The sequence below is a fragment of the Fundulus heteroclitus genome, chromosome 12 (genome assembly GCF_011125445.2).
Source record: "Fundulus heteroclitus isolate FHET01 chromosome 12, MU-UCD_Fhet_4.1, whole genome shotgun sequence".
Taxonomy (NCBI): domain Eukaryota; kingdom Metazoa; phylum Chordata; class Actinopteri; order Cyprinodontiformes; family Fundulidae; genus Fundulus; species Fundulus heteroclitus.
This window is the reverse complement of record NC_046372.1, coordinates 20,491,109-20,518,408: the sequence shown is the minus strand read 5'-3', so window position 1 is coordinate 20,518,408 and position 27,300 is coordinate 20,491,109. Positions and strand designations below refer to the sequence as shown.

Here is a 27,300-nt window from a genome sequence, read left to right as displayed (position 1 = left end):
TATTCAGGTATAATAGCAGCAGAAGTCACTTCTTTCAGGATTATTCTTTCAGGATTATTGCACAGTGTATTAAATAGAATTGCACATTAGTTACTGTACGTTGGTTCTTACAGTTATAGTTACAGTTATAGTGCAGCATTGTATAATCTTGTAGCAGCAGGAATGAATGACCTGTGGTAACGCTCCTTTTTACAGGCAGGATGTCTAAGTCTGTCACTAAAGGAGCTGCACAGCTCCTCTACAGTCTGGTGCAGGGGGTGGAAGGTGTTGTCCATGATGGATGTGAGCTTGGACAACACCCTCCTCTCAGCTACTTCCTCCACTGAGTCCAGAGTGCAGCCCAGGACAGAAGTGGCCTTCCTCACCAGCTTATTCAGTCTCTTTCTGTCCCGCTCTGCGCTGCCAGGAGCCCAGCAGACGACAGCGTAGAGGAGGGCTGAGGCCACCACAGAGTCATAGAAGGTCTTAAGCAGGGGCCTGCTCACTCCAAAGGACCTCAGCCTCCTCAGGAGGTGGAGTCGGCTCTGGCCCTTCTTATACAGAGCGTCTGTGTTATGAGTCCAGTCCAGTTTATTGTTAATTCTCAGCATGTTAATGAGCAGGGCCGCAGCGCGTAGTCACGTAGTCCGAGAAGCTGAGTCCGTGTATAAACAATGGGCTCGGAGTCGCGGACAAAGGGGTCTCCCTTTACCGCTTCAAAGAGTGTCAAAAGTATCAAAAAACTCAGCACTAGAGTCCCAAAAGTATGCCTCTTCGGTGCACATAATCCCGGAATGCCAGATACGGCATTCACTAATATTAAAACACTCCAAAAAACACTATAAAGAAGAGAAAGTAGGGAAATAGAAGATGCAGCCGAGGTGACAGGCAGCTGGCCGTATGTTAGGAACATACGGGGTAATCAGAGCTCTGATATATGATGGAGATTGATTATTAAGGGCTTTATATGTTAGAGGAAGAATTTTAAATTCTATTCTTGATTTAACAGGAAGCCAATGAAGGGAAGCTAAAATAGGAGAAATATGATCCCTCTGGTTGATTTTCATCAGAACTCTTGCTGCAGCATTTTGGATCAGCTGAAGACTTTGAACTGCATTTTGTGGACTTCCTGATAGTAAAGAATTACAATAGTCCAGCCTTGAAGTAACAAATGCACGGACTAGTTTTTCAGCATCACCCCTGGACAGAATGTTTCTAATTTTGGCGATATTCCGGAGGTGAAAAAAATGGAAACCCTGGAAACCTGTTTAATATGGGATTTTAAATTATAAAGAGATCTTCTCTAATGTGTCTAGTGGGTATTTTATAAATATCCCATGTAGGTTGTTTTAACTGTTAAATCTTACTTTTTATTTTACCACATTTATTATTTTCACTGTGGAAAACAGAAGGGGAAAAAATTATATATATATATATATATATATATATATATATATATATATATATATATATATATATATATATATATATATATATATATATATATATATATATATATATATTTTACTATTTTGTGTAATAGGATTATACCATGACGATAATGTCCGAATTCAATTTCATAGCCTGATTTTAGTTTTTAAAACTGTTCGGTCACAGACGGGCTTTTATTTTGATGAGCCTAAACAGGAACCCACTATGCATCTTCTTGCTGCGTTCATCAGCGCATGTGTGAAGGTTTGCACTGGAGCCAAAAATTCTTCCACCGTCCAGTCCCGCCTTTCTGCCCCTGCCAAATAGTGACTCCTCGTGGGTGGAGGCACCGGATGTTCCTGCTAAATACTGACTCTGAACGCATCACTGTTTTTCTCTCAGACAGACTTTTTAACAGCAGCTTAAGCATTGTTATTGTCAGACTTGTATTTAGGGACACCTTATTGTCTTTCTAAAACAGACTCTAAGTTTAAAAAGTCGCTGCGTTCCTAAAACGGTCTCTGCAGTGTAGTGCTGTCTCGGTCCAGCAGGGGGCGCGTCGCTCTCTGTGTTTACAGTTGAAGTGAAGCTGATCCTGAGTCAGATCGGTTTCATTTTTTTCAAACGATGACAGGCGGAGGCGGAGCTGAGCCAGTAATCGTTTTGCTTACCAGGACAGCCAAGAAGGGCGGGTTCTGCCCACTGTATCACAAAAGAAGCGTCTCCGCCCCTGTGACGTGACCCTGTGTATAAAACCAAACGGACAGGAGGTAAAGTTACAATCAAAGCGGAGGAATTCTGAGACAAGCGAAAGCAGAGCGACTCTCCAGCGGACTTCTAGTGCGAACCGGCCCACATGCGAGCAGCCCAGCCACCACGGAGCTTCAGTCACACGGCGGGACACCCTGGAAAAGACGGACCCATCTCAGGAGGATGTCCAGTTCCGAGGACTGGAGCTGAAAGTCGTTACGGCAAGATGTGAGGCGCCCCGGGCGAAAGCGGACACCGAGGCCAGCGGCAGGATGTTGGTCCGGAGCTCGGTGAGTGTTGCCCGGCTTAGCGCGGTGAGCCGGCCCCGGTGTTAAATTAAGAGCGTCCGGTTCTTCTGCCCGCTGGTCCGGCCAGATTAAACCGATAGCGGCTAATCGTCCAGAGGAGCGGCAGTCGGGCTTCCTTCCGGCGCAGAAGTTGGCCTGTGGATCGGAGCTCTTAAAGGGCCAGCGCACCGTTTCCAGGAAGCGGGACCACGTTTCTTTACCTGCTGGTTAAAATTTAAAACACCTGGACTGGATCATCAGAAACATTAATATTGCAAAGCAAGGCAAATTTATCTGTATAACACATTTCAGTACAAAGACAATGCAAAGTGTTTTATATGATTAAAATATAGAATATAAAACCGGATAAAAGCAAGTTTGAATAAAATGTAGAAACGAAATAAAACATGGAAACTAAAATGCTGGAAGGATCGCGGTTGGAACCATTTGGACGGTTTTAACCACAGCAGCCAGATAAACAGGCATCAGTTTAAGGCGTTGACTTCTCTTAACAGTAAACGGCTCAATAATCAGCAGAGATGTGGTTTATTTTATCAATTCAATTTTATTTATATAGAGCCAATTCATGAAACATGTCATCTCAAGACTCTTTCCAAAGTCTAATTCCATCAGATCCTCCAGGTTGGTGAGAAAGTTTCCTCTCTAAGGAAACCCAGCAGGTTGCATCAAGTCTCTACAAGCAGCAATCCCTCATACTGAGCATGCATGAAGCGACAGTGGAGAGGAAAACTCCCCTTTAACAGGGAGGAGAACCTCCAGCAGAACCAGAACCAGGCTCAGTGTGAACGCTCATCTGCCTCCACCTACTGGGGCTTAGAGAAGACAGAGCAGAGACACAGAAAGCACAGAAGCTCACATTGACCCAGGAGTACTTTCTATGTTAGATGGTAATAGAGGATGATCTGCCTCCCCTGATGATGTCACAGCTAACAGAACGCCAGACCAGGTGTACCTTCTATGAAGAGAAAAATGACAGAACCAAAAGTTAAAAGCTGAAATAACAACAAATAATGCAGATTGGAGAGCAGTAGGAGAACTCAGCAGAGTGAGAGAAATAGACCCTGATGTCCTCCAGCAGCCTAAGCCTATAGCAGCATAACTATAGAAATAGCTCAGGGTAACATGAGCCACTCTGACTAGAAGCTTTGTCAAAAATGAAAGTTCACGGAGCCATCCTGTTGGGCCTAAATGTGCTCTCGCTGTTTCTCCATCAGCAGGTTTAAGGGTGTGAAGCTGCTGCAGCGTTAGCTAGCACGCTAAGGAGAACCTCCTGGTATGGTACCAGATCCCACTAGTCGTTTTTATTTTCTTTATATATTTAAATCTTTCTAAATAAATAATTTTAAAAACTTGCTTTTATTTCAAGCATTCCATCTGGGAGTTAAACCTAGATTCAAAGAGCAACTAAATCCAAGATGGCCGCCCTGCGTTGTAAACAATCAAAATCTAAATAAATGTTTGATGGTTTAACACGATTATCTAAGAACAAACTTCACTTGTTTAACTTCAAAATAACTTTAAAAAGTAAATGAATAAATGAAAATGTCTCATCTTATGGTAACAAATATTTTTCAACAACAGATTTCCCTGAACATAAATTCAGCGTTGCTGCCGTTCTCTGCATGGAACGACAGCAAAATAAAATCCTGACTTTATTTATTTTATTTTTTTCCATAATGTTAACATTAAAAAATTGTAAATTCTAATTAATGGATTAAATTGTTCACCCCTGAACAATCAGCACCGCTCCGTCCTGCTACCTCAGCAGAACCAGAACCAGAACCCAGCTTGGTTAGGTCCAGTTTCAGCTCCAGGTCCCAGGGAGCCCACGCCTCCAGGTTCTGGTCCAGGTTCTGGAGCCGCTGTAGCAGTGGAAACACGTTAAAATAAATCTAGTGTCTAATTTTAGCCTTAAATTTAGTTTATTTTTGTTTTTTAATGATATTCTGAAGCAGCAGCTCTACTGTTGCTCGTTTTTATCGACAATGAAGCCATTCGTTAAAAATAAAACTCCTGATTTCTACCTAAGGTGTTAATAATAATAATCAATTATTATTATTATTATTATTATTATTATTAATGATGATGATAACAAAGCATACGAAGAATAAATAGTTTTAATGTCTGATCCACCATGAACATAATTTATCAGCAGACCTGAAAATTTTTTTATTTCTGGTCAATAAATGCATCAAATCTGAAAATTCCCACTTTTCTGCGTCTGTAAACGCATCAGCACCCAGCCTGTTTTCTCTGGGTCCGGCAGAATTGGACCAGAACCGGGAATAATCTCCCTCGGTCTTGGCCGGTACCGTCTGGACGGCTGTAATGGGACCTGAGTGGTTCTGATCCGTCCAGCTTCCTCAGCCCGTTTTCAGCTAACGGACGGAACCGGAGTTCTGATCTGTGTCTCTGCCGTCCTCAGCTGGGTCGGACCCGAGCCAGCGTGACCCACGCGGTGGTGGTGATCTTCCTGGAGTTCTTCGCCTGGGGGCTGCTGACCACGCCCATGCTGTCGGTGAGTAAACCCGCCCGGAACCGAGTTCTGCTGGGCCCGACTGAGCCCACCAGCGTGGTTCTGCGGCGCCGGTGTGGCTGCAGACCCATTTTAAACCCAGAAGAACTTCCAGGACGCAGAACCTGAGACTTTGCTCAGCAGCAGCGGCGAGTCCGACCCGGTTCTGCTGCACGTTGCATCGGGCTGATCTGAACCGGGTCTCAGTGCTGCTCGGCTTGTCTGGCAGCAGAAGATCTGTGATGCTGATGATCTAAAGCAGGAACGTGTTTCTCAGAACCGCCGTGAACGTTGCCGGGCCTATCGGACCTTAAACCCCGTCTCTGTTGTCTGTTCAGGTTCTGCATGAGACGTTCCCAAAGCACACCTTCCTGTTGAACGGCCTGGTCCACGGCGTCAAGGTGAGAACCCGGTCCCACACGCGGCCTGACCTTCAGAACCGCTCTCTGTGCGGCCAGTTTGGACCCGGAGGAGGAGGAGGTTGCAGGGAGATGAGCCGCGGGTTCTGAAACAGAACAGCGAGTAGCTTGATGCAGTTTGTTGGTACCGATAGAAACCCAACATGACGGGTTCGTTGTCATCGCTCTCAGAAGTTCTGTGGTTCCTCCTGACCCAGTTCCCCCCAGCAGGGAGAACAGTGGGTTTCTCTACAGAACCAGCAGTTCATTTAAAGCAACATGAAGGTTAACCCTGCATGTGGAAACGGGTCGGGTCGTATCGGACCAACACTTTCTACAGCAGCTCCGGGTCAGACTCCACCAGAACCGGCTGGATCATCTGGAAGCTGTTGTTAGATCTGCCTCCCCTGATGATGTCACAGCTAACAGAACGCCAGACCAGGTGTACCTTCTATGAAGAGAAAAATGACAGAGAACAAAAAGTTAAAAGCTGAAATAACAACAAACAATGCAGATTGGAGAGCAGTAGGAGAACTCAGCAGAGTGAGAGAAATAGACCCTGATGTCCTCCAGCAGCCTAAGCCTATAGCAGCATAACTATAGAGGTAGCTCAGGGTAACATGAGCCACTCTAGTTATAAGCTTTGTCAAAAAGGAAAGTTTTAAGATTAGTCTTAAAAGTAGACGGGGTGTCTGCCTCACGGACCTCCCATTCTACTTTTAGAGACTCTAGGAACCACAGAACTTCAGCCGGGGTTCTGTTCCTCACAAAGCAGGAGGCCGCTGCAGGTTCTCCTCTCTTCTCACCTTCGTCTTCCTCTTCCTCTCAGGGCTTCCTGTCCTTTCTGTCGGCTCCTCTGATTGGTGCTCTGTCGGACGCCTGGGGCAGGAAGTCCTTCCTCCTCGTCACCGTCTTCTTCACCTGCGCCCCCATCCCCTTCCTGAAGATCAGCCCCAGGTGAGTCGTTGATGATCTGCTAGAATCTCTGAGGTCCGGTTTCATTTTGAGCTCTGATCAGCGACCCGGAGGAGAAAACTGCTGCAGGTTCTGGTTCTGACTGACCCGCCCCCTGAGCTCATCAGAACAAACGTTTGTCTGTTTGTGTCCGACGTGGCTGTGGTGCCTTCACTGAACAGGGAGAAAATCAGATTTCTGACCCACAGGTCTCTTCTGGGAGGTTCTTTTGGGTTTAGTCTGCAGCTCTCTGGACCAGAATCTTTGACGGTTCTCCGGTTCTGGAGGAGGGAAACAGGAACCTTATGTTTAACCCTAACCCAGACGGGATTTGGGTCGGCCAGAACTCTGCTGCTGCTTGAAGCCGGGTCGGCGCCAGCTGTAACCGTTTGTTCCTGGAAATAAGTGGGACCTCGGATCAGCTGAGGCTCTGCTGGTACCGGCAGCTGGTACCACAGCTGGTACCGGCAGCTGGTACCACAGCTGGTACCGACAGTTCTTCTCATCCATTATTCATGCTGCTGGGTCCGGGTTGTTAAAGTTCTGCTGCTGAAGCTTTGGACTCGGCTCTGTCTGCTGCTGCCAGCTCTGCTGTGGTTCTGCTGGAGGGGTCCGGTCACATGGCGCTCATGTGATCCGCTGAGGGCGCCGGCGCCAGGCGCCCCCTGCTGGACTCTGCTCTGCGTCCTTCTGAGAAGTTCTAGATGAAACCGGATCAGCAGAGCGTCCGGTTTCCTTCCTGAGAAGCTGCGGGTCGTTAAACCGGGCCCTGAAGCTCCGCTCCGGGCTGAGAGCTGGCGCTGGTTCTGTGGAGCTCTCAGCCACCGTGACTCTGGGTCAGAATGATGAACGGGTCCGTGATCGGCTCTGGCCCGGTTCACACACTGTTCATCACAGCTCTGACGGGTTCTGCCAGAACTTTATGTACTCCATCGCGGGTTCAGAGGTCCGCTGGTGCAGGAGATGATGACCCGTCCTGCTGCTCGGAACCAGCGTCAGCTTTAGTCAGAACCGTCGCTGCTGAGCCTGATTGGCTGGAGCTGTGGAGCAGGTTCTGGTTCTGGTTCTGGTTCTGGTTCTGACCTTGGTTCCTGTCCTCAGGCTGTACTTCGCTCTGATCGCCGTGTCGGGGATCTTCGCCGTCACCTTCTCCATCATCTTCGCCTACGTGGCCGACGTCACCGAGGAGCGGGAGAGGAGCACCGCCTACGGCCTGGTGAGCCAATCGGGTCGCGCTGACGTCACCGCAGCGTCAGAACCCGTCCGGTTCCGTTCTGGATCAGCGCCGGCTTCGGCCGCAGCTCAAACATTCGTACGGTTCCGTCTCAGCCGACCCGATGACGGTCCGTGTAGAGCTGGGCGATATGGATTAAAAAATAAATCTCCGATTTTATCATACCAAATCCGATTAATCGATTTTTTTTTTTTATTTTTTTATTTTTTATTTTTTTTTATTTTTTTTTCTCTCCTTTTTGTTTCATAAAAAGAAATTAAAGAAATTATTTTAAAACCTTGCTTTTATGTCAAGTATTTCGTCAGGGAGTTGACCTGAATTCAAAGTGCAACTAAAAACAAGCTGTGAAACATGCTTGTAAAACAAGATGGCAGCCGTGCCATTATAAACAATGAAAATATAACAAAACATTTGCTGCTAGTGGTTTTACACATTGAGCTAAGAACAGGCTTCACTGCACTTGTGAACTTCAAACTAAGTTAAAAAAAAGTAAATGAAGTACCTCATATTATGGTAAAAAAAAGTTTCCACTTAACAATATTTTGACAATAATTTTGCCTAAACATATATTCAGCATCACATGCTGTTCTCTTCATGCAAACCCAATGAGTGTATTGGCAAAATAAAATCCAGATTTTCCAAAAATGAAATATTAAAGAATTGTAAATTCGAATTAATCGATTAAATCGATTTATCGCCCAGCTCTAGGTCCGTGTACGTAAACCGACTGGTTCTGGTTCTGGTGATCGTTTCTGTTCGGGTCAGAACCGGCGCCGTACTGCAGAGGTGAGGGAGATTTGTTGGCTCCTCAGCGGTTCTGGTTCTGAACCCCTGTGGAAATCCAAAAGAAGCCGGTTCTGCCCGGCCCCACAGTGGAAGCTGATGACAGAACATGATCCAGAACCAGAACCTTTGGTGTCCCCGAGCCGCCGTATAACCCCCCCCCCCCCCCCCCCCCCCCCCCCCCTCCCAGGTGTCGGCGACCTTCGCGGCCAGCCTGGTGACGAGCCCGGCCATCGGCGCCTACCTGTCGGCCCGGTACGGCGACAGCCTGGTGGTTCTGGTGGCCACCGTCATCGCGGTGGCCGACATCGCCTTCGTCTTCTTCCTGGTTCCGGAGTCGCTGCCGGACAAGATGCGGCTGTCGTCGCCGGGCTCCCCCATCTCCTGGGAGCAGGCCGACCCGTTCGCAGTGAGTCCGTCGGCTTCAGAACCCGCGGCGGTGTCCAGAACCCGAGCCCTCCTGACGGTTCTGCCGCTGTGTTTCAGTCTCTGCGGCGGGTCTGGAAAGACCCGACGGTGCTGCTGATCTGCGTCACCGTGTTCCTGTCCTACCTGCCCGAAGCGGGCCAGTACTCCAGCTTCTTCCTCTACCTGAAGCAGGTACCGCTACCAGAACCAGAACTTCCGGGACGCGCTCCCCTCTGCTCCGGTTCTGGTGATCCATTGCGGTTCTTGCTCTGTCCTCCAGGTGATCCATTTCTCCTCTGAAGCCATCGCTGCCTTCATCGCCATGGTGGGAATCCTCTCCATCATCGCTCAGGTACCTGCAGGGTTCTGGAGTGTTCTGACCCAGAGCGTCAACAGAACCCTAAAGCGGTTCCGTCTCTCTCTCTCTCTCTCCCGTCAGACCCTCTTCCTCAGCGTCCTGATGAGGACCATCGGGAAGAAGAACACGGTTCTGCTGGGTCTGGGCTTCCAGCTGCTGCAGCTGGGCTGGTACGCCTTCGGCTCAGAGCCGTGGTGAGTCTCCTGACCCGGTCCGCCAGAGTCAGAGTGCATGTTTTAAATTGAATAAAAGGCAAAAAAAAGAAGTGAATGATCAATTCTTCAAAAACAACCTTTGTTTTTTTTTATTATTATTCTTAAAACATTATTTTTTCACATGATGTTATCATGTTTTAACAAGGTAAGGTAATCTCCATTTGCATAAAATTAGTTTAATTTGAATTACTAGCACCACATAAAACAGATCAGATTAGGGGAGGTCTAGTCATCTTATTATTATTATTCACAGTTCTGTTCTAAAAACGATCGTAACATTTCTTCACGAACAAAGTCGAATTTTTATGATAAAAATACAGGGTTGGATTTTGAAATTTAATTTACATGTTGAATTTATTTCAGTCTTATTGCTCTTTCGAAATCTCTTATCTCAGTTTAATTTCACTTGCATTCATCACACACACATGATATCATATCATCGGCGAGGATTCTAGAGACGAACACAAAATGCATCCCCTGAAAAACTTTGATAATTTGCTGCTGTAATATTATATTTTATTATGTGTAATATTAAAGATTTTTCAGAATAAAAAGTTAGCAGATGTGCATAATCAAAAAATATCAGAAATACAATTATAGAGCATTCAGTATTGTAAGAAAGCCCACGCTGTTTCTGGATAAATACATTACTGTATGAGTTAAGTTCTATTCCGTTTTATGCCTCTTTCCTTGTAAGTTTGAAATGTCCCATGCTCCTGAATGCACCATAGCATTCTGATGCTCGTGAATGCATCACACTGGTCTATGAACGCGGTGCTGTGCACGTTTGATCTTCCGCTTAAAAAGCTTTGCAGTTTCAAAACTCACGTCGGCTCTCACGGTTTTATTGCACTTTTCGGCATAACACCGGTCTGTGTTTTAATGGGAAAAGTAGCATCTCGGTTGGAACAAGGAACCCAATCACTCGTTAATGTTGCTCTCAGTGGAGACAGATGCTAAGCTGATTTTTTTTTTTTTTTTTTTGGATGTATAATCGGGGAAATGTAGGCGGCGGCAGGAGCTGCTATAGACGGCGATTTGCCGCCGTTGACCGGCTACTTTTGACTGCCCTGGGTTCTGTTCCCTGCAGGATGATGTGGGCAGCGGGAACCGTGGCGGCCATGTCCTCCATCACCTTCCCCGCCGTCTCTGCTCTGGTGTCGCACAACGCGTCAGCTGACCAGCAAGGTGAGCTCACCTGTCCGGACGCAGGCGGTTCTGGTTCCTCCTAACGTCACGAATAGTCGGACCTTCTGCTGGTTCTGTGCGCCCAGCCTGCTGGGTTTGGTTCCGCTCCTGAATCTGGACCCAGACTGGACCCACTGGGAACGTCTCAGCGAGCTAAATTAGTCGTGAAGGTGTGATTCTGACGAGGAGCTGCTGTCAGTCGTCTCTAATCCAGGTGTGTCCTCAGGTGTGGTCCAGGGGATGATCACAGGGATCCGCGGCCTCTGCAACGGTCTGGGTCCGGCTCTCTACGGCTTCATCTTCTTCCTCTTCAACGTGGAGCTGGACGCCGTGCAGCTGGAGCCAGGAGGCGGAGAGCAGAACAGCCAGGTAGGCACACACAGGTGTATGCTCGGCCAGGTAGACGCGTGCAGGTAGACTGTCACGCAAGTCCAAGCATGGACCAGAACCTGAGAAGACGTGGTCACTGTAGATCATCGGCCTTCAGAGGACAGCGTCAGGCTCGGGGAGGTGGACAGCCTAGCTTGGTTCCTGTTCTCAGACCAGAACCTTCTATCACACATGTGATTCCAAAAAAAAAAAGGAAAAAACAAAGCAACTGGACTTGTTTTCCGTAGTTGAAGACGTTTCGCTTCCTCTCCAGGAAGCTTTCTCAATTCAATAGGTCTAGAGTAATGATGAGTAACAAGCTTTATACTACTGCCAAACAAAGGCCTTGTAATGGCTTAGATAACATGCAAATTCAACAGAAACAGGTCCAACCCCTTAGTAATGGGCGTTAATGTCATTAAGCCAGCAGATTGAAACGTCTTCAACTAAATCCAGTTGTTTTTGTTTTTTTACTTTTTTTTTTTTTTTTTGGAATTTTTATGACCTGGATGACTGAGAATCTTCACCATCACACAGGTGTCAAACTGAAGGCCTGCGGGCCGAATCCGGCCAGTCAAGGCAATTTATCCGGCCCTTAAGCCAAAAAAGGTATATCATGTCATAAAGTAGAGGCATATAACCTTTTAAATTGTATAAAGTGGCTAAAACTGAGCCTCCTGTAGCGAATGTTGATTTTTGTTTTAACTGTGTAGTAACAGCATCCTGCCACTAGAGGTCAGTTTTCCCACAAACATCCTAGAAATGTTCAAAAGGAGAAGAAGTGATGCAGAATGATGAGTTTAAAGTGTGACTCAGCCCAATATCAAGTTTTTCTGCAGATATACTGGGTCTATGGTGCTACTTTTATCTTACTGTGCAATTTTTTTTTTTTACATTTTCTCTGTGAAGTAACATGAAATTCTGAAATCAAAAGTATCGTCTATAAAGGTGCAACCGGCCCTTTAAATGACTTAATGATGCCCCATATAGAAATAAGTTTGACTCTCCTGTTCTATCACCTTCTGGAGCTCTGCTGTTGGTTCTGATTCTGGTTTGGGTCCGTTTGGGTCTCAGGAACCATCCTGGAGACTTTAGAGTTTTTAGAGCCGGGCTTTGGTTCAGAGGTGAAGAAGGTTCTTCTTCTTCTTCGTTGGTTCTGATCCGCGTCACCGGTCTGTCTCTGTTGCAGAGGTCCGTCATTCCGGGTCCGCCCTTCCTCTTTGGAGCGTGCGCAGTCATCCTCGCTCTGATCGTCGCCGTCTTCATCCCTGAGAACCACCGACTCGCCGACGCCAAGAACCCGACCACCAACGGCTCCACCGCACACGCTCAGACCGGCGGCGCGCTGGCCACGCCCACCAGCGACGCCGAGGACATCGAGCCGCTCCTGCAGGACAGCAGCATGTGACCGACCGTCGGCCAATCAGCGGCTCCGACACGGGACTGATGATATTTATAAGTTTATATTCCGCCGTAGCTTCACTTCTCCTCCTGCTCTGATTGGCTGAGGCGTTCTGTCTCAGGTGAGCTGAGGCAGGTGCACCCAAAGGGCTCTGTGGGGGGGGGGCTTCAATGTTTGTTTAACCTGCCTGATCTGAGCTTTAACCCGTCCAGAACCGCCACCTGCTCGGCACAGGTGAGCAGGAGCCGAGCCTCCGGCTAAAGGTTCACATTTCAGACGCTGCTGAAACGCATCGTGATGCATTTAGGTGCATTTTTTCCAGTCAGGACGTTTAGGTTCTGTTAGTCGCTGATGGACCATGATGTACACCATCATCATCATCGTCATCAGGTCCAGATCCTCCTGTGTTTGACTCCTCGACCCATTTTGAGCTGACAGTACCGCCCGCCTACAGGCAGGTGGCGCCCTCTGCCTCCCTGTAGCTGGACTTGGCCTGAATCGGGTCATGAAGAACCAGGCGGTGCCGTTTGGTTCTGGTTTTCTCCGGCTTACATCACGTCTTTGTTTTTTTTTTTTTGTTTTTTTTTTACGCTCTAACATTCCTCAACGCCCCTTAGAAACCGCCCCGTTACCGTGGTTACGGCTACCGTGGTTACGGCCAGTGGAGGCTGTATCCTAGCAACATCTGTACGAGCGGCGGATGTTTCTGAGGATGAAAAAAATTGGGTCATAGAAGAAGCCTGAGGTTCTGCTGGGTGACCGCTGTTCCAGTCTGGGACCCAAACGGATCTCCAGAACCTTTTTTAGCTCCTGATGGCGTCTCTGGATCAGACGGCAGCGTTTATTTACTGGATCAGAACCACCCAGGAGTCCAGAAACGAGGCGGACGCAGGTGTAGCTTCAGATCCATCTGAGTGGTTCCCGTCAGTCTCTGGTTCTGGATGGTTCTGAAGAACCTTCAGCTTAACCTGGCTTTAAGGTGGTGTCATGTCTCGGATGGGTCCAGAACTCGATCTGATGTGCTGAGCAGATGGTACCGAAGGTCCGTCTGGACTCAAAGTCTTTGTTTTTATTTAACCAAACGTTACTTTCAGTAGAACTTTAAGCGAACACAGAACATGTTCTGGTTCTGTTTCATTTTAATCTCCCAGCATCCTCAGCTGCTCCGGTCCGGCGGTACCGTCCGGCTGCTGAGACGTTGGACCAACTTGTTCTGTTCAGAGGCTGAAGTCGGATTTTATTTGGGTTAATTTTTTTTATCATGTTTGCAGCGGAACCAGAGAAATATGCAGATGTTCTCCACACGTTCCTCCTCCTTCATGACGCAGAACGTCTGCAGCACTTTAACCGCTCTGAACGCGTGCCTCTAATCGTCCTCCATGTTCTGTTTTTATAGAAAGTCAGTGTTTGCAGTTACTGTTTTATCTGAAGGTCAGAATTTTGAATAATATCACTGATGATGATAATAAAGACAGATGTTTGAAGTCATTTAGTTTTCCTCTCCAGTTTTTCTTCTTCGCCGTTAGCATTTTGTGTTGTTCTTGTTAAATATTTAAAGTTGGAGAAATCTTGATAATGGAAGAAACCCGCAAACAGAACCAGGGACTAGAGCAGAACATTATACAACGGATCAGAGATGATCTACAGAAAACCGCTGTAACAATTTGAATTAAACTATATTTATAGCATCAATCCACATCACACGTCATCTCAGGACTCTTTCCAAAGTCAGACTCCATCAGATCCTCCAGGTTGGTCAGAAAGTTTCCTCTCTAAGGAAACCCAGCAGGTTGCATCAAGTCTCTCCAAGCAGCATTCACTCCTCCTGAAAGAGCGTAGAGCCACAGTGGACAGTCGTCTGCATTGTTGATGGCTTTGCAGCAATCCCTCATACTGAGCATGCATGAAGCGACAGTGGAGAGGAAAACTCCCCTTTAACAGGGAGGAGAACCTCCAGCAGAACCAGGCTCAGTGTGAACGCTCATCTGCCTCGACCCACTGGGGCTTAGAGAAGACAGAGCAGAGACACAGAAAGCACAGAAGCTCACATTGACCCAGGAGTACTTTCTATGTTAGAGAAGACAGAGCAGAGACACAGAAAGCACAGAAGCTCACATTGACCCAGGAGTACTTTCTATGTTAGATGGTAATAGAGGATGATCTGCCTCCCCTGATGATGTCACAGCTAACAGAACGCCAGACCAGGTGTACCTTCTATGAAGAGAAAAAGAGAGAGAACAGAAAGTTAAAAGCTGAAATAACAACAAACAATGCAGATTGGAGAGCAGTAGGAGAACTCAGCAGAGTGAGAGAAATAGACCCTGATGTCCTCCAGCAGCCTAAGCCTATAGCAGCATAACTATAGAGGTAGCTCAGGGTAACATGAGCCACTCTAACTTTTGTCACAAAGGAAAGTTTTAAGATTAGTCTTAAAAGTAGACGGGGTGTCTGCCTCACGGACCAAAACTGGGAGTTGGTTCCACAGGAGAGGAGCCTGATAGCTAAAGGATCTGCCTCCCATTCTACTTTTAGAGACTCTAGGAACCACCAGCAGACCTGCAGTCTGAGAGCGAAGTGCTCTGTTAGGAACATACGGGGTAATCAGAGCTCTGATATACGATGGAGCTTGATTATTAAGGGCTTTATATGTTAGAAGAAGAATCTTAAATTCTATTCTTGATTTAACAGGAAGCCAAAGAAGGGAAGCTAAAATTGGAGAAATATGATCCCTCTTGTTGATTTTCATCAGAACTCTTGCTGCAGCATTTTGGATCAGCTGAAGGCTTTGAACTGCATTTTGTGGACTTCCTGATAGTAAAGAATTACAATAGTCCAGCCTCGAAGTAACAAATGCATGGACTAGTTTTTCAGCATCACTCCTGGACAGAATGTTTCTAATTTTGGCGATATTCCTGAGGTGAAAAAGGAAACTCTGGAAACCTGTTTAATATGGGATTTAAATGACATGTCTTGGTCGAAAAATAACACCAAGATTTTTTACTTTATTACCAGAGGCCAGGTTAATGCCACCCAGATTAAGTGACTTATTAAGAAGTTTATTTTTTGAAGACTCTGGCCCAAAGATTACAACTTCTGTCTTGTCAAAATTTAAATGCGGGAAATTTAAAGTCATCCAGCTTTTGATGTCATCAAGACATGCCTGCAGTCGAAGTAACTGATTGGATTCATCAGGATTTATGGATAAATATAGCTGAGTGTCATCAGCATAACAGTGGAAATTAATCCCATGCTGTCTGATAATTTTGCCAATCAGAAGCATATATATAGTAAATAGAATTGGTCCAAGGACTGAACCCTGTGGTACTCCACAAGTGACCCTAGAGTTTGAGGAAGATTTATTATTAATATGAACAAACTGGAATCTGTCTGACAGATAAGATTTAAACCAGCCTAATGCTTTTCCCTTAATCCCTACAGTATGCTCAAGTCTTTGTAGGAGAATATTGTGATCAACTTTATCAAATGCAGCACTGAGATCTAATAGGACAAGTACAGTTAATCAAATATTTAAGTTTGTTTATAAAATAAAATTAAATAAATGCCAGAAGTCGTTGGATATTTAAAACACATTTTATTTAAAGCATTTGGAAATTCTTGCCAGAAGCTTTTAGGAAAATGAAAATACTTTTCACACAAAAACATTTACTCGAGTCTAAAAAAAAAACTATGGAAAGATGTTAGAAACATCTGGATGGCACTTCAGTGAAAATAGAAACTTTTTTTAATGAAATGGAAAAAAATACAAATTTTATTCCAAACATAAAACAACACATTAATTTGAAAATCTTAGTAATTAAACTTCAACACAGGAAAAGGTCAAACTAAGGTCATGTAGATGCATATTCACATCAAATGTTGTTAAAACCTTTCAATTAACAAATCTATAAAAATCTATTTGGTCTCCTAATTATTTCAAAGCAAAAAGCCACAAAGCATCATCCTGAGGTTAAACCCTGGAACCGTTCTGCAGCCGCCCAGTTAACGGCTTTCAAACATTCATACTTTTTTCTGTTTCTGGACTTTTAAAGCTTCAGAAAACACAAAATTATTTAAAAAAAAAAATACGAGGAGGTCACTCCACTGTGAATTAAATTGCTTGGATTCTGATTTTTAAATAGAAATTTAAAGATAATGAAACAAACTACAGTCTGCTGCCAAATTTAAAGGCCTTTACAAAAATCTACAGGAATTATTCATCCTGACATTAATGTCTCATTTATAACAAAACATCGGCATAGAAATTATCTTAGAGAATGTTTCCTGAAATTTAAACCACTGGGAAAATGTAGTTAAAATGTTATTAAATGTTGATATTCTTGATTAATTTAGCATAGAAAAAATAAATTTTCTTCTCCTAGTCTGAGATATTTTAAAATGATTTTAACTGTAATAAACTGAACATAATGACGTTCTGATCCGCGCTGACATCCAGCCGCTTTGGACTCTGCAGAACCTCGGCGCTGAGCTTCATCCAGGATCCGGGTCCAGCTGGGACTCTTCGTCGTCTTCCTCACAGCAGACAGGAGATGGACACCTTGGTGGTGGAGTAGGGGACGGTGTCTGGTTAGGGACAAACACAGAAGCCGGACGCTGTAAAACCTTCATGGGACAAACTGTTTATTTCAGCTCTGAACTGATCTGAGATCTGCTCTGTACGACGGAGTATTAGGGGCCACACATGAAGGAAAATTTTTGTTTTGCCATGACGAGATTAAACTCGACATGTCGACTTTAAAGTCGCCATGTCGACATTAAACTCAACATTTCGAGAATCTCAAATTCAGAACTGCGAACCCGGGTAAGCGTCACTAGGAAAAGACGTTACGTTATTGGTAGGCCACCGCTTCCAGTGATGATTGTACAGTTGCACCACGGCAAAGACTACCTTCACACTTAATTAAAACGCAGAGACTGCAGCTGTGGAGCGCGGTTGCTCTGTTCTCCAAACTTTGGAATGTCGAGATTAAAGTCGCCACGATATATCAACTTTATTCTCGAAATGGCGAGTTTAATGTCGACACGTCGAGATTAAAGTCGACATGTCATTTCAACTTTATTCTCGAAATGTTGAGTTTAATGTCGACATGTCGCCTTTAAAGTCGCCATGTCGAGTTTAATCTCGTCATGGCAAAAATATTTTTTCTCTTCATGTGTGGCCCTAATACTCCGTCGTAGCTCTGAGGCGCCTCAGGGCTCCGTGTTCAGCCCTGCTTTGATTTCACAGAGCAAAGAAATGAAGAACCTCTGTCAGAACATCTCCGTTTGTTTACGCCCCTAAATCTAGATTTTCAACACTTTAGTTTATTGTAAATCGTTTCATCGTGAAAACGTGGAACATTTCTGCTCTCTCTATTTATCTATTTATCATTTATCATTTATTATTATTGTGACATCAGTGTTCACAAAACGAATAATGCATGGTCTTTCAACAATTTCAAGTAAACAATATAACAATTTAAGAAAAATATATTTTTAAAGCATGTGTCATGTGGTGCCCCCCCACGGTTGGTGCCCCTGGGCACTGGCCCTTATGGATAATCCGGCCCTGCCCCAGGTGTTCTCCTCACTGAGCTATATAATACACTGGAGTGCTGATTTTGCCGAAAAACTGAAGTCACTGGCCGCCATCTTGCTACTCCCTACTCACAGAATCCCACAGGATTTGTTGCAACAACAAGAAGTTTTCTGGCTGTGTGAAAACGTTTCATAGGTAATTCTACAGTCAGTGGATGTACTAACACTATCAACTACTAGGAAATTAGGTGCTGAAATATTTTACATGTTATTCATATTAAATATATATATATATGTATATATAAGTGTGTATATGTATATATGTATATATATGTATACATATATGTAAATATATGTTCTTGTATATTGTTATTTATATATTTATAAATGATATATATTTATATAAATAAAATGCTAAATATTTCAGCACATGACTTTCTCATTACTTGATATTTTTAGAACATAACATAAAACTATATGGCATTTGACATATTAAAAGTTTTAAGCTCCCCCTGAACATGAGAAAATCCTCGTTATTCGATGCTGTAGCGCACATATTCCCTAGTTACTGGGGGGAAATGGGGAGTACCAATATGGCGGCTGGTGGCTTCAAAGCGACTCGTTCTAACAGACGGTGATTAGCACTCCAGTGTATAATATAGCTAAGTGGTTCTCCTGGTCGTTCTCCTGCTCCACTGGTGGGTTCTGGGTCTTCCTGGGGTCTCCTACCGGGGGGGGGAGTGTGTGTGTGTGTGGGGGGGGGGGTATGTATCTGACCACACCCTGACCTCACCTCCCACTTCCTGGAGTAGAACCTTCATCTCACCTCTGTCCTTCAGCGTGCCGATGTACGCCTCCATAAACTCTTTCTCGCTGCTGTCCTTCACCTCCTCCTGCTCCCTCCACCTCCTCCTCTTCTCCTTCTCCTTCCTCTTCTTCTCCTCCTCCTTCTTCCTGCTCTTCTGGCTGGACGGGTTGTCGTAGAGGCGGATGAACCTGCAGCAGAAACACAAACCTGTGGTTCTGGGCGCATGGAGACGCCGTTAGGGGGCTCAGACGGTGCCGTTGCCGTACTTGAGCTGCGGGTCGGTGCACAGCTTGGTCGGGACGCAGGTCAGCTCATCGCCGCTGACCACGATCATCTTCAGGGTGGAGATGTTGGTGAGACACAGCGGGAGGTAAGACAAGTTGTTCTTGTGGACGTACAAGGTGACGAGCTCCTCCAGCCTGAACACACACGCCAAGAACGGCTTAGAGTAAAAAAAGAAAGTACACCTGGTGCAGAACGAGGCATAAAAATGAGAAAAGGTTCAGAAAACATCTACGGTCATATTCAATATGTTTAAATATGGGTTCCAATGAGGCTCTGTGGTGTGGTAAAGTAACAACCTTTAAACAGGGATTAAACATACTTTTCATTAATCCCACATTTCTGTATTTAAAAATAAATATTTTTTATCAGTTTGATGTAATATTTTAATCATAAATGTGTGCTTTTATCATATGTTAACAAAAAAACTGAAATAATGGCTTTAAAACATCAGTCTGAGTAAATGATCTGTAACATTAGTAACTTGGGTCACTGAAACAAATGGACCTTCTGATAATATTCTACTTTATTGACTAACTGTGTAATTGATTATTATTAAAGGCAGGAGTTGTCGGTTTGTATCTGTGTAGCATCGTTAACACAACGCCAGGCAGGAACCTGGAGGTCTAAAGCAGGAGGAAACGGCGACGCCCACAGGCCCACATCATCACCCCCCCCCACCCCCCCCCCGCCACCGTGCTCCACCAATGGCTGACGTTGGGAAGTTGCTCCGGTTGGTTTGAACATGACTTTAAAACCTTCGCAGGTTGATGGGAAGCAGCAGTTGCTTCTCCAGGATCATTGCTGATGTCTTTCCGCTCTGGACGTCGTTTTTATACCTTAGTTTCAGGTCCGGTAAAGATCAGAACTTTTTATACACGTCCTGACCACTGAGCTATATAATACACTGGAGTGCTAATCGCCCGCTGTTAGAACGAGTCGCTTTGAAGCCACCAGCCGCCATATTGGTACTCCCTATTTCCCCCCAGTAACTAGGGAATATGTGCGCTACAGCATCGAATAACGAGGATTTTCTCATGTTCAGGGGGGGCTTAAAACTTTTAAAATGTCAAATGCCATATACTTTGTTATGTTCTAAAACTATCACGTACTGAGAAAGTCATGTGCTGGAATATTTTGCATTTTATGAATTTAAATATACATATACAACATTTATATATATAAATAACAATATACAAAAACATATATATATATATATATATATATACTTTTATGTATACATATATATATATATACTTTTATGTATACATATAGGTATATTTAATATGAATAACATGTAAAATATTTCAGCACCTAATTTCCTAGTAGTTGATAGTGTTAGTACATCCACTGACTGTAGAATTACCTGTGAAACGTTTTCACTCAGCCAGAAAACTGCTTGTTGTTGCAACCAAATCCTCTGGGATTCTGTGAGAGTAGGGAGTAGCAAGATGGCGGCCAGTGACTTCAGTTTTTCGGCAAAATCAGCACTCCAGTGTATTATATAGCTCAGCGGTCCTGACAGACAACTAATACAGGGTGTACTTTCTATCTACTGTTCACATTTTACAGGTGAGGCTGGATTATTCAGATGCTTCCCACCAGGTGCGGTGATGACATCATCAGCCGGTTACCTGTCCATGTCCTGCGGCAGGTCGGTCAGGTGGTTGTTGCTGAGATCCAGCAGCTGCAGGCTCGTCATCCTCAGAGCACAGACGGGGATGGAGACGAAGCAGTTCTCCGAGATGTCCAGGTGCAGCAGCTGCTTCAGGCTGCTGAGCTGCAGGCGAGAACCGGGCGGAGCATCCAGTGACCCGTTAAAGGTTCTGCCGTGTTCTGCGGGCCGGCGGCCTCACCTCAAACGGCAGCTCGCGCAGGCAGCGGTTCCCCGCCAGTTCCAGCCTCTCCAGCCTCTCGCATTGGCCCAGCTCCGCAGGAACCCTGGACAGACGGTTGTAGCTGACGTTCAGCGTCCGGAGCTCGCTCAGCTTCCCTGCACACGCAGGAGGAGGTTAGATGTTTCCATCATGGAGTCAGAGAGCAGATTCAGGAGGAAAAGACCGGCTATGCCCCGTTAAAGAAGAGTCAGCGAACAGAGAAGATGGAACCATGCAGCTCAGAGATTCTGCCGTGTTTCTGAAGGTAAACGTCAGACCTGAGCCCTCTCTCTCTCACCGATCTCCGGCGGCAGCTCCGTCAGCAGGTTTTTGGGAATCTCCAGGACGGTGAGCTGTGTGAACAGAGCCAGGAAGTCCGGCAGCTGGCGGATCCTTGTCCTCCGGATGTGCCACTCCTGCAGGTAGGTCCTCCACTGCAGCTCCCGGGGAACGTCCTGCGGAGCGGATCAGGTCAACCTCACAGGGAGAGCGTCCTTACCGTCTGAACGTCTGCACTCACCATCCAGCCATCTCCCTCCAGCTGGAAGACCAGACTCTTCTGACCTGGATGTTCCTCCTCCTGCTGGACCCTCTTGTCCTGCTGCTGCACTTCTGGCAGGAAGAAAAACACGTTTTCCTCACTGTCTGTCGTTAAATCAGACTAAACTCTGCCTGCTTTAAGTCAGTCAGGATTACCAAAACTATTTCTATTTGCTAAATGCACAAAATAAGGAGATCATTTTCCAGCTCAGGAGTTTCTGCTGGCCTCGTTTAGTCCATCTTGTCCTCATACGGCCCAGTCTGCTACGGTTCTGCCACTATCAGGGACAAAAAGAGGGTCCATCGTGACCTCTGACCTGTCCTTCCTGGACCCGAAGGTCTCCAGGACATTAAGACCAATCCCTCCAACTCTGGACAAATGTTTTTTCAGGTTCTTTCTTTTGGGTCCAATGGAACCAAGACTGTTCGGTACATAACCAGTTCCTCCTATTTGCATCTCAGCGGCTCCCTGATAGGGCTGAACAATTAATCGCATTTTCAATATAATCGCGATTTAAAAAGACGCAATTTCCAAATCGTAGAGGTCAGCAATTTTTGGCTCTGTAACAATCAGGGAATTAGACACGTCCATTAGGTGTCAGTAAAATGTTTAAAGTGGGTTTACCTCCACATGGAAGGGAAAACAGTTGCAGCAGTGAGATAATCTAATTGTATTACTTGTTTTAGAGTTTATATAATCATACATAGCATTAAGTAAAGGTCAATAAGTTTAATACATAGAGTTGCTTGTTGGTTGCACTTCATGTTCAACAAGGATTGATGTCCAAATCAACTAAAAGCTGTTCTGTTGAACAATATTCTGATTAATAGAAACATTAAAAGTTCTTGTTTTGAATAGTCTTTGTTTACAAACATCTTTATTTAGAGGCCATTTTTGTTGCTTGTGGTTAATGCAGAGAAAAGTCAAAATTGCAATTTTGGTTTAAATATATTGTAGGCAGAACGCAATCATTTCTGCTCTGAGTTTAGATGCTGCGGGTCTTTTAGCAACTAATCTGCACGGCGAGGAAACAAATTGATTTGGTGTTTGTATATGTTTAAAAAGACATGATAAATTATACTGGGGGAAAAATCGCATTAAATCGCAATATTAAGAAAGAAAAATCGCAATTAGATTATTTTCCAAAATCGTTCAGCCCTACTCCCTGATCATACACTGATTACTTTAGGAGAACCACAGGGTTCTGTGCTTGGACCAATTCCCCTTCATTATATCGATGCTTCCAGCTTATTAGACTGCAGGATAGTCAGGATCATCAGCCGGTTCAGGGTAACTATCCGCTGTTATGCTGATGACACTCTGCTACATTTATCCTCTAAATCCTGATGAAGTTCATATATTTGCTGCTTCTAATGTAATTTTGCTATCAGGAAGTCAGAACGCTGCAGTGAGAAGCCTCCGGCTGATCCAGGTGAGATGTTCCGGGGCAGAGCTGCTGGTCAGCGGTACCTGTTTTCTGCTCCAGACGTCCCCCGCGTGGCTGGACGTCGCTCAGGGTGGATCTCTCCAGGTAGAGATGCAGCTGGTCCAGCTCTTTGGTCTTCAGAGTCTTACAGTAGATGCGATACTGCCACTGCTGATCAATCCTGCACAGACAGACGTGTTAACGAGAGAACAGCGGCGGAACATTTCTGTCCAGCAGGCTGGATGTTTGGTTTGTTATGCAGACATGTGACCTTTGTTCTGACCTGCTGCACCAACACTGGCCTATAAATAGCACCGTGTGTTCATGTCACTAAAACCAGCCTCTGCTCTCATGGTTTACTACCAACAGTCAGCTGGTCTGAGTCAGTCTCAGGGAATAGTTTGAAAAGCTGCCGTCAGGGTGAGGACGGCAGCACATTTCTGTCTCATTGAATCTTCTTCCATGTTTTTGCCTTCCAGGCTGCAACACGACCAGCGGCTCATAGCTGCCTCTCCCTCTGCGTAACGTTCTCCTATCTCCTCCCTCCTCTGCTCCAGCACCACTGAGCTATATTATACACTGGAGTGCTGATTTTGCCGAAAAACTGAAGTCACTGGCCGCCATCTTGCTACTCCCTACTCTCATAGAATCCCATAGGATTTGGTTGCAACAACAAGCAGTTTTCTGTCTGAGTGAAAACGTTTCACAGGTAATTCTACAGTCAGTGGATGTACTAAAACTATCAGCTACTAGGAAATTAGGTGCTGAAATATTTTACATGTTATTCATATTAAATATATATATATATATATGTATATATAAGTATGTGTATATGTATATATGTATATATATATGTATACATATGTAAATATATGTTTTTGTATATAGTTATTTATATATTTATAAATGTTATATATATATTTATAAATGTTATATATATATATATATATATATATATATATTTATTTATTTATTTATTTAAATAAAATGCAAAATATTTCAGCACATGACTTTCTCAGTACTTGAAAGTTTTAGAACATAAAAGTATATGGCATTTGACATTTTAAAAGTTTTAAGCCCCCCCTGAACATGAGAAAATCCTCGTTATTCGATGCTGTAGCGCACATATTCCCTAGTTACTGAGGAGAAATAGGGAGTACCAATATGGCGGCTGGTGGCTTCACAGTGACTCGTTCTAACAGCGGGCGATTAGCACTCCAGTGTATTATATAGCTCAGTGTCCAGCACTGACTCACCGCATGCTGCAGATTTTATTTTGTGCCGTTCTTCCTGCAGATGTGCTAAAGGCCTCCCACAGTTCCAGATCGGGTTCGTCTCACTTCTTATTTCTGAGTTTTCCAACATTCCCTCAGGTCAGTGCAGGATCTGGACCCTCCTCTTCCTCAGCCAGACCTTTGGAACGTGCATCGCCTTGTTTTAAGGTTGACGGACGTCTCTGGAGAGGATGCTGGACTTTCCTGCATCAATGCTGCCGTCAGAGAAGAGGAGATGATCCATCCTCTGACCATCACAGAGCCGGGCTGCTGACAACAGGCTGGATGCTCCTTTTCCCCAAAGGATCTGGAGAACTGGTCCATCTGGTTCATCCCAGAAGCCTCTGAGCCCAGAGAAGCTGAACCTCCTCTGAGGAGAACCTCAGCTTCTCTGGACTCAGTAAAGGCTGTGAACTCTGGATGCAGAGCTAGAGGAAGGTTCTCCAGAGTAACGCCTGCTCCATGAGGTCCTATCATCTGTTGAAGGATGGTTCTACATGCAGAACCTCCTAAAGGACCACAGGTCAGGGCTGTCCAGCTCAGGCGGCTCCTGATGTTCCTCCAGACTCCTCGATGGCTTCATGATGTTCTGTTCTGCTCTGCAGGGGGAGAGATGTGTCTCCTCTGATGAATAACTTTGCTTTAATTCAGTTCACTTATTTTCTCACACAAACCGGAGATCCTCTGGACATCTTTGCCCCTCTGAGACTCAGATAGTCGTGAATGCAGCTGCTGGAACCCGTCAAGATGCCTGATGTCATAATTTAAGTCATTTCCAGCCTTAACAGCATCTATTCCAGTAGAATATGTAAAGTACATAAAACTCTGAAGGGACAAACAGCTGCTTCCTTCTGTCTGGATTTAAATGGCTCAGTGTGGGGATGAAGCGGGTGGTGCTGCGGTCAGGATGAGGGAAAGTAGCACGATGAAAGATGGAGGGACCAGGGCGGCAGTGGAGGACGGGATGGGTCCATGTGTGAACGTCCAGAAATAAGGCAACCCTCTACACTTTCTCCCTAACCTAACAAACGAGGATATAAAACACTAAAGCGCTAACTTGAAGATTGATCACAAAGCTCATTGCTGCTGCTCGCTATGGAGGAGCAAGACGATTATGCCCCACGCCAGCGTTTCTGGGTGACGTCACAATACGGTTTCATACGTGACAGCAGGAGTTCAACAGATGTGCGTTAAATTGTCAAAATAAGGAGCAGAACATGTGGACATCATTAGAAGACGTGGATGTAGGGGTGAGTTACCCTGCTGTAAGACTACACTGCCCCCTTCAGGCAGTAATGTGAAGAAACGATTCTGTCACTGACCTGGCGAGGGCGCTCTTCTCCATTCGCTCCTGCTCCTTCTTCTGCCTGTGTCTGTGCTTCTTCACTCGCACCTCCCAGATGCCTCGGACCATGGACAGATCGTACACCGGGACGTCCACCTTCCTGTTCGGACCCATCGCACCTGCCGGGGGGTTTGGGTTTGGACCGGAACCGTTAGAGGAAAACTAGCTTCATTGTTAGTTAAACTGACACAGAGTAATGAGGTATTTTATTGTTGTTTAATCCTCCTTATTGTGTCGGCCACATTCTGTAAAATCTTTCTCTTCAGGTATAAATGCAACTGAAACATCAGATTTCAACTTTTAAGGTTTGAGGTGATGAGAGCGAAAGAATTTCATGATTTTTAGCTTATTATGAAAGTAAGAAATCCTACGAATCAGAAACGCTGGCCCATGAACGATAATTACAGAAACAACTGTGAGATTTAAAAAAAACTCTAAACCAAGACCAGACATCAAAATGTCTTTGTAATTTTTTTGTTTCATCAAAAGCTCAAAAAATGAGCTAATTTCAAATCAAAGCAACAACATAATTGGTTAAAAGTGAGCAGAGAGGCATTAATGCAGCTCAGTTGGAGGAAATATGAAAATTTGTAACCTGAAGGGATCTTTTTACCTTCCCTAAAATGTTCCTGGAGCTAAAAACACTTAAACAGATTTATTCTTCTAACCCCAACGCTGTGAGAGTTCAGCCAACGTGAGCAGATTAAGATAATTCATGTTTGATCCTGTTTGATGTAGAAACTCTGACATGTTTGACTTCAGTAACTTTTCCAAGTGGTTCTGAGTCCAAACTAAACTAAACCTCCAAACGTCCGAACCTCTTAGATTATAACGGATCAGGAACTTTAAACATTAATTAGCCTGTTAGCTTTTAATGACCTAGTCTGTAGATTAAATCTGTGTTTTATTTCTGTTTTAAACAGTTAACAGACAGTAGCTTTGATTCTGGGTTAACAGTTCAAGTCAGAATTTCTTTTTTTAGTCTTTTAATCTTCCATGTTGATTTTTCTCCATTTATTAAATATTAATCCTGAGGAAAACAGATATCTGCTGTTTAATGAACAGTAACCGAGTCTGAAAACTGATTTGCTTTCTGACTTTTGGCCAGACTGAGTCATGAAGCCTTTTAAAGCCGCTGACATGTTTACGGCTCTTTTCAGGCAGCTGGGTGCGTCGGTTAATTCCAGGGAGAACCAGCAGCACCGGCGCTCGTTTAAAACCCAAACAGGGTTTCTGTGAAACATCATCAGCGAGCGGAAGAACGCAGATTTCTGTTCAGAAACACTGACGACAGTTCAGGAACGGAGAGAAAAGCTGAAAGCTGCTGATTTGAACAGAACATTTTCACTATTTACATACAAATAAATACTAAATGTAATACTGAACCTAGTTAGTTTAATTTTTAAAACAATATTTGATTAAATAATGACTGAAATGACATCAGCTCTAATGTTCTGTTTTACCTGAAGCTGGAAGAAAAATCTTAAAGTTAAAAGACAAACAGTCATGATCGGCTGAACATATATGGACATTTTTTTTTAGAAATATGTAACGACTTAATGCAAAGCTCATTAAATCTCAGGTGTGGCTCATTAATTATTTCACAGTTTAATACCAAGCAGCTAATTTGAGCTGCTCCCATATGAATGAGTAAATTAATGTTAGAAGCTGTTAAATCATAAGAGCCGTTTTATCTTGTTAAAGTTCTGAGCTGTGACCCAGAATCCGTCGGTTCTTACCTGCGTCCCTGTTAGCGTCCGGACGCCATCCACTTTCACCAGCTTGTTTACTGATCCTGACCCACACGCTGTGACCGGACTCTGTGTGACCCAGCGAGTTATTTTTATCAGCATCCTGCTGCATGTGAGCCGCGTCACATGATGCAGAGGCCGCTCACACACAGGAGCCTCCGTCTGATCC

The 27,300-nt window shown here is 44.8% G+C and overlaps 2 protein-coding genes across 3 annotated transcripts; one reads left to right on the top strand and one right to left on the bottom strand.

Annotated features, from left to right (window-relative positions):
• Nucleotides 1-1,707: 1,707 nt before the first annotated feature.
• On the top strand, nucleotides 1,708-13,780 carry mfsd14bb (major facilitator superfamily domain containing 14Bb). Its single transcript, XM_012851206.3, has 12 exons — nucleotides 1,708-2,450; nucleotides 4,894-4,986; nucleotides 5,322-5,384; nucleotides 6,211-6,338; nucleotides 7,437-7,551; nucleotides 8,543-8,761; nucleotides 8,839-8,952; nucleotides 9,041-9,112; nucleotides 9,200-9,312; nucleotides 10,424-10,521; nucleotides 10,748-10,890; nucleotides 12,080-13,780. The coding sequence occupies exons 1-12, from the start codon at nucleotides 2,433-2,435 to the stop codon at nucleotides 12,296-12,298; spliced, it is 1,395 nt and encodes a 464-aa protein (XP_012706660.3). The 5' UTR covers nucleotides 1,708-2,432; the 3' UTR covers nucleotides 12,299-13,780.
• Nucleotides 13,781-15,867: 2,087 nt separating this feature from the next.
• lrrc2 (leucine rich repeat containing 2) lies at nucleotides 15,868-27,300 on the bottom strand. Of its 2 annotated transcripts, none has more exons than XM_036144784.1 (10): nucleotides 27,120-27,300; nucleotides 25,358-25,499; nucleotides 22,806-22,942; nucleotides 21,315-21,406; nucleotides 21,093-21,249; nucleotides 20,774-20,910; nucleotides 20,552-20,697; nucleotides 18,902-19,054; nucleotides 18,654-18,823; nucleotides 15,868-16,873 (listed from the first exon to the last, which is right to left on the bottom strand). In XM_036144784.1, exons 1-10 carry the CDS (start codon nucleotides 27,241-27,243, stop codon nucleotides 16,824-16,826), a joined length of 1,308 nt encoding a protein of 435 aa, XP_036000677.1. In that variant the 5' UTR covers nucleotides 27,244-27,300; the 3' UTR covers nucleotides 15,868-16,823. The 2 variants fall into 2 exon arrangements, with proteins under 2 accessions (XP_036000677.1, XP_036000678.1); XM_036144785.1 differs by having other exon boundaries at nucleotides 25,358-25,528; nucleotides 27,120-27,180.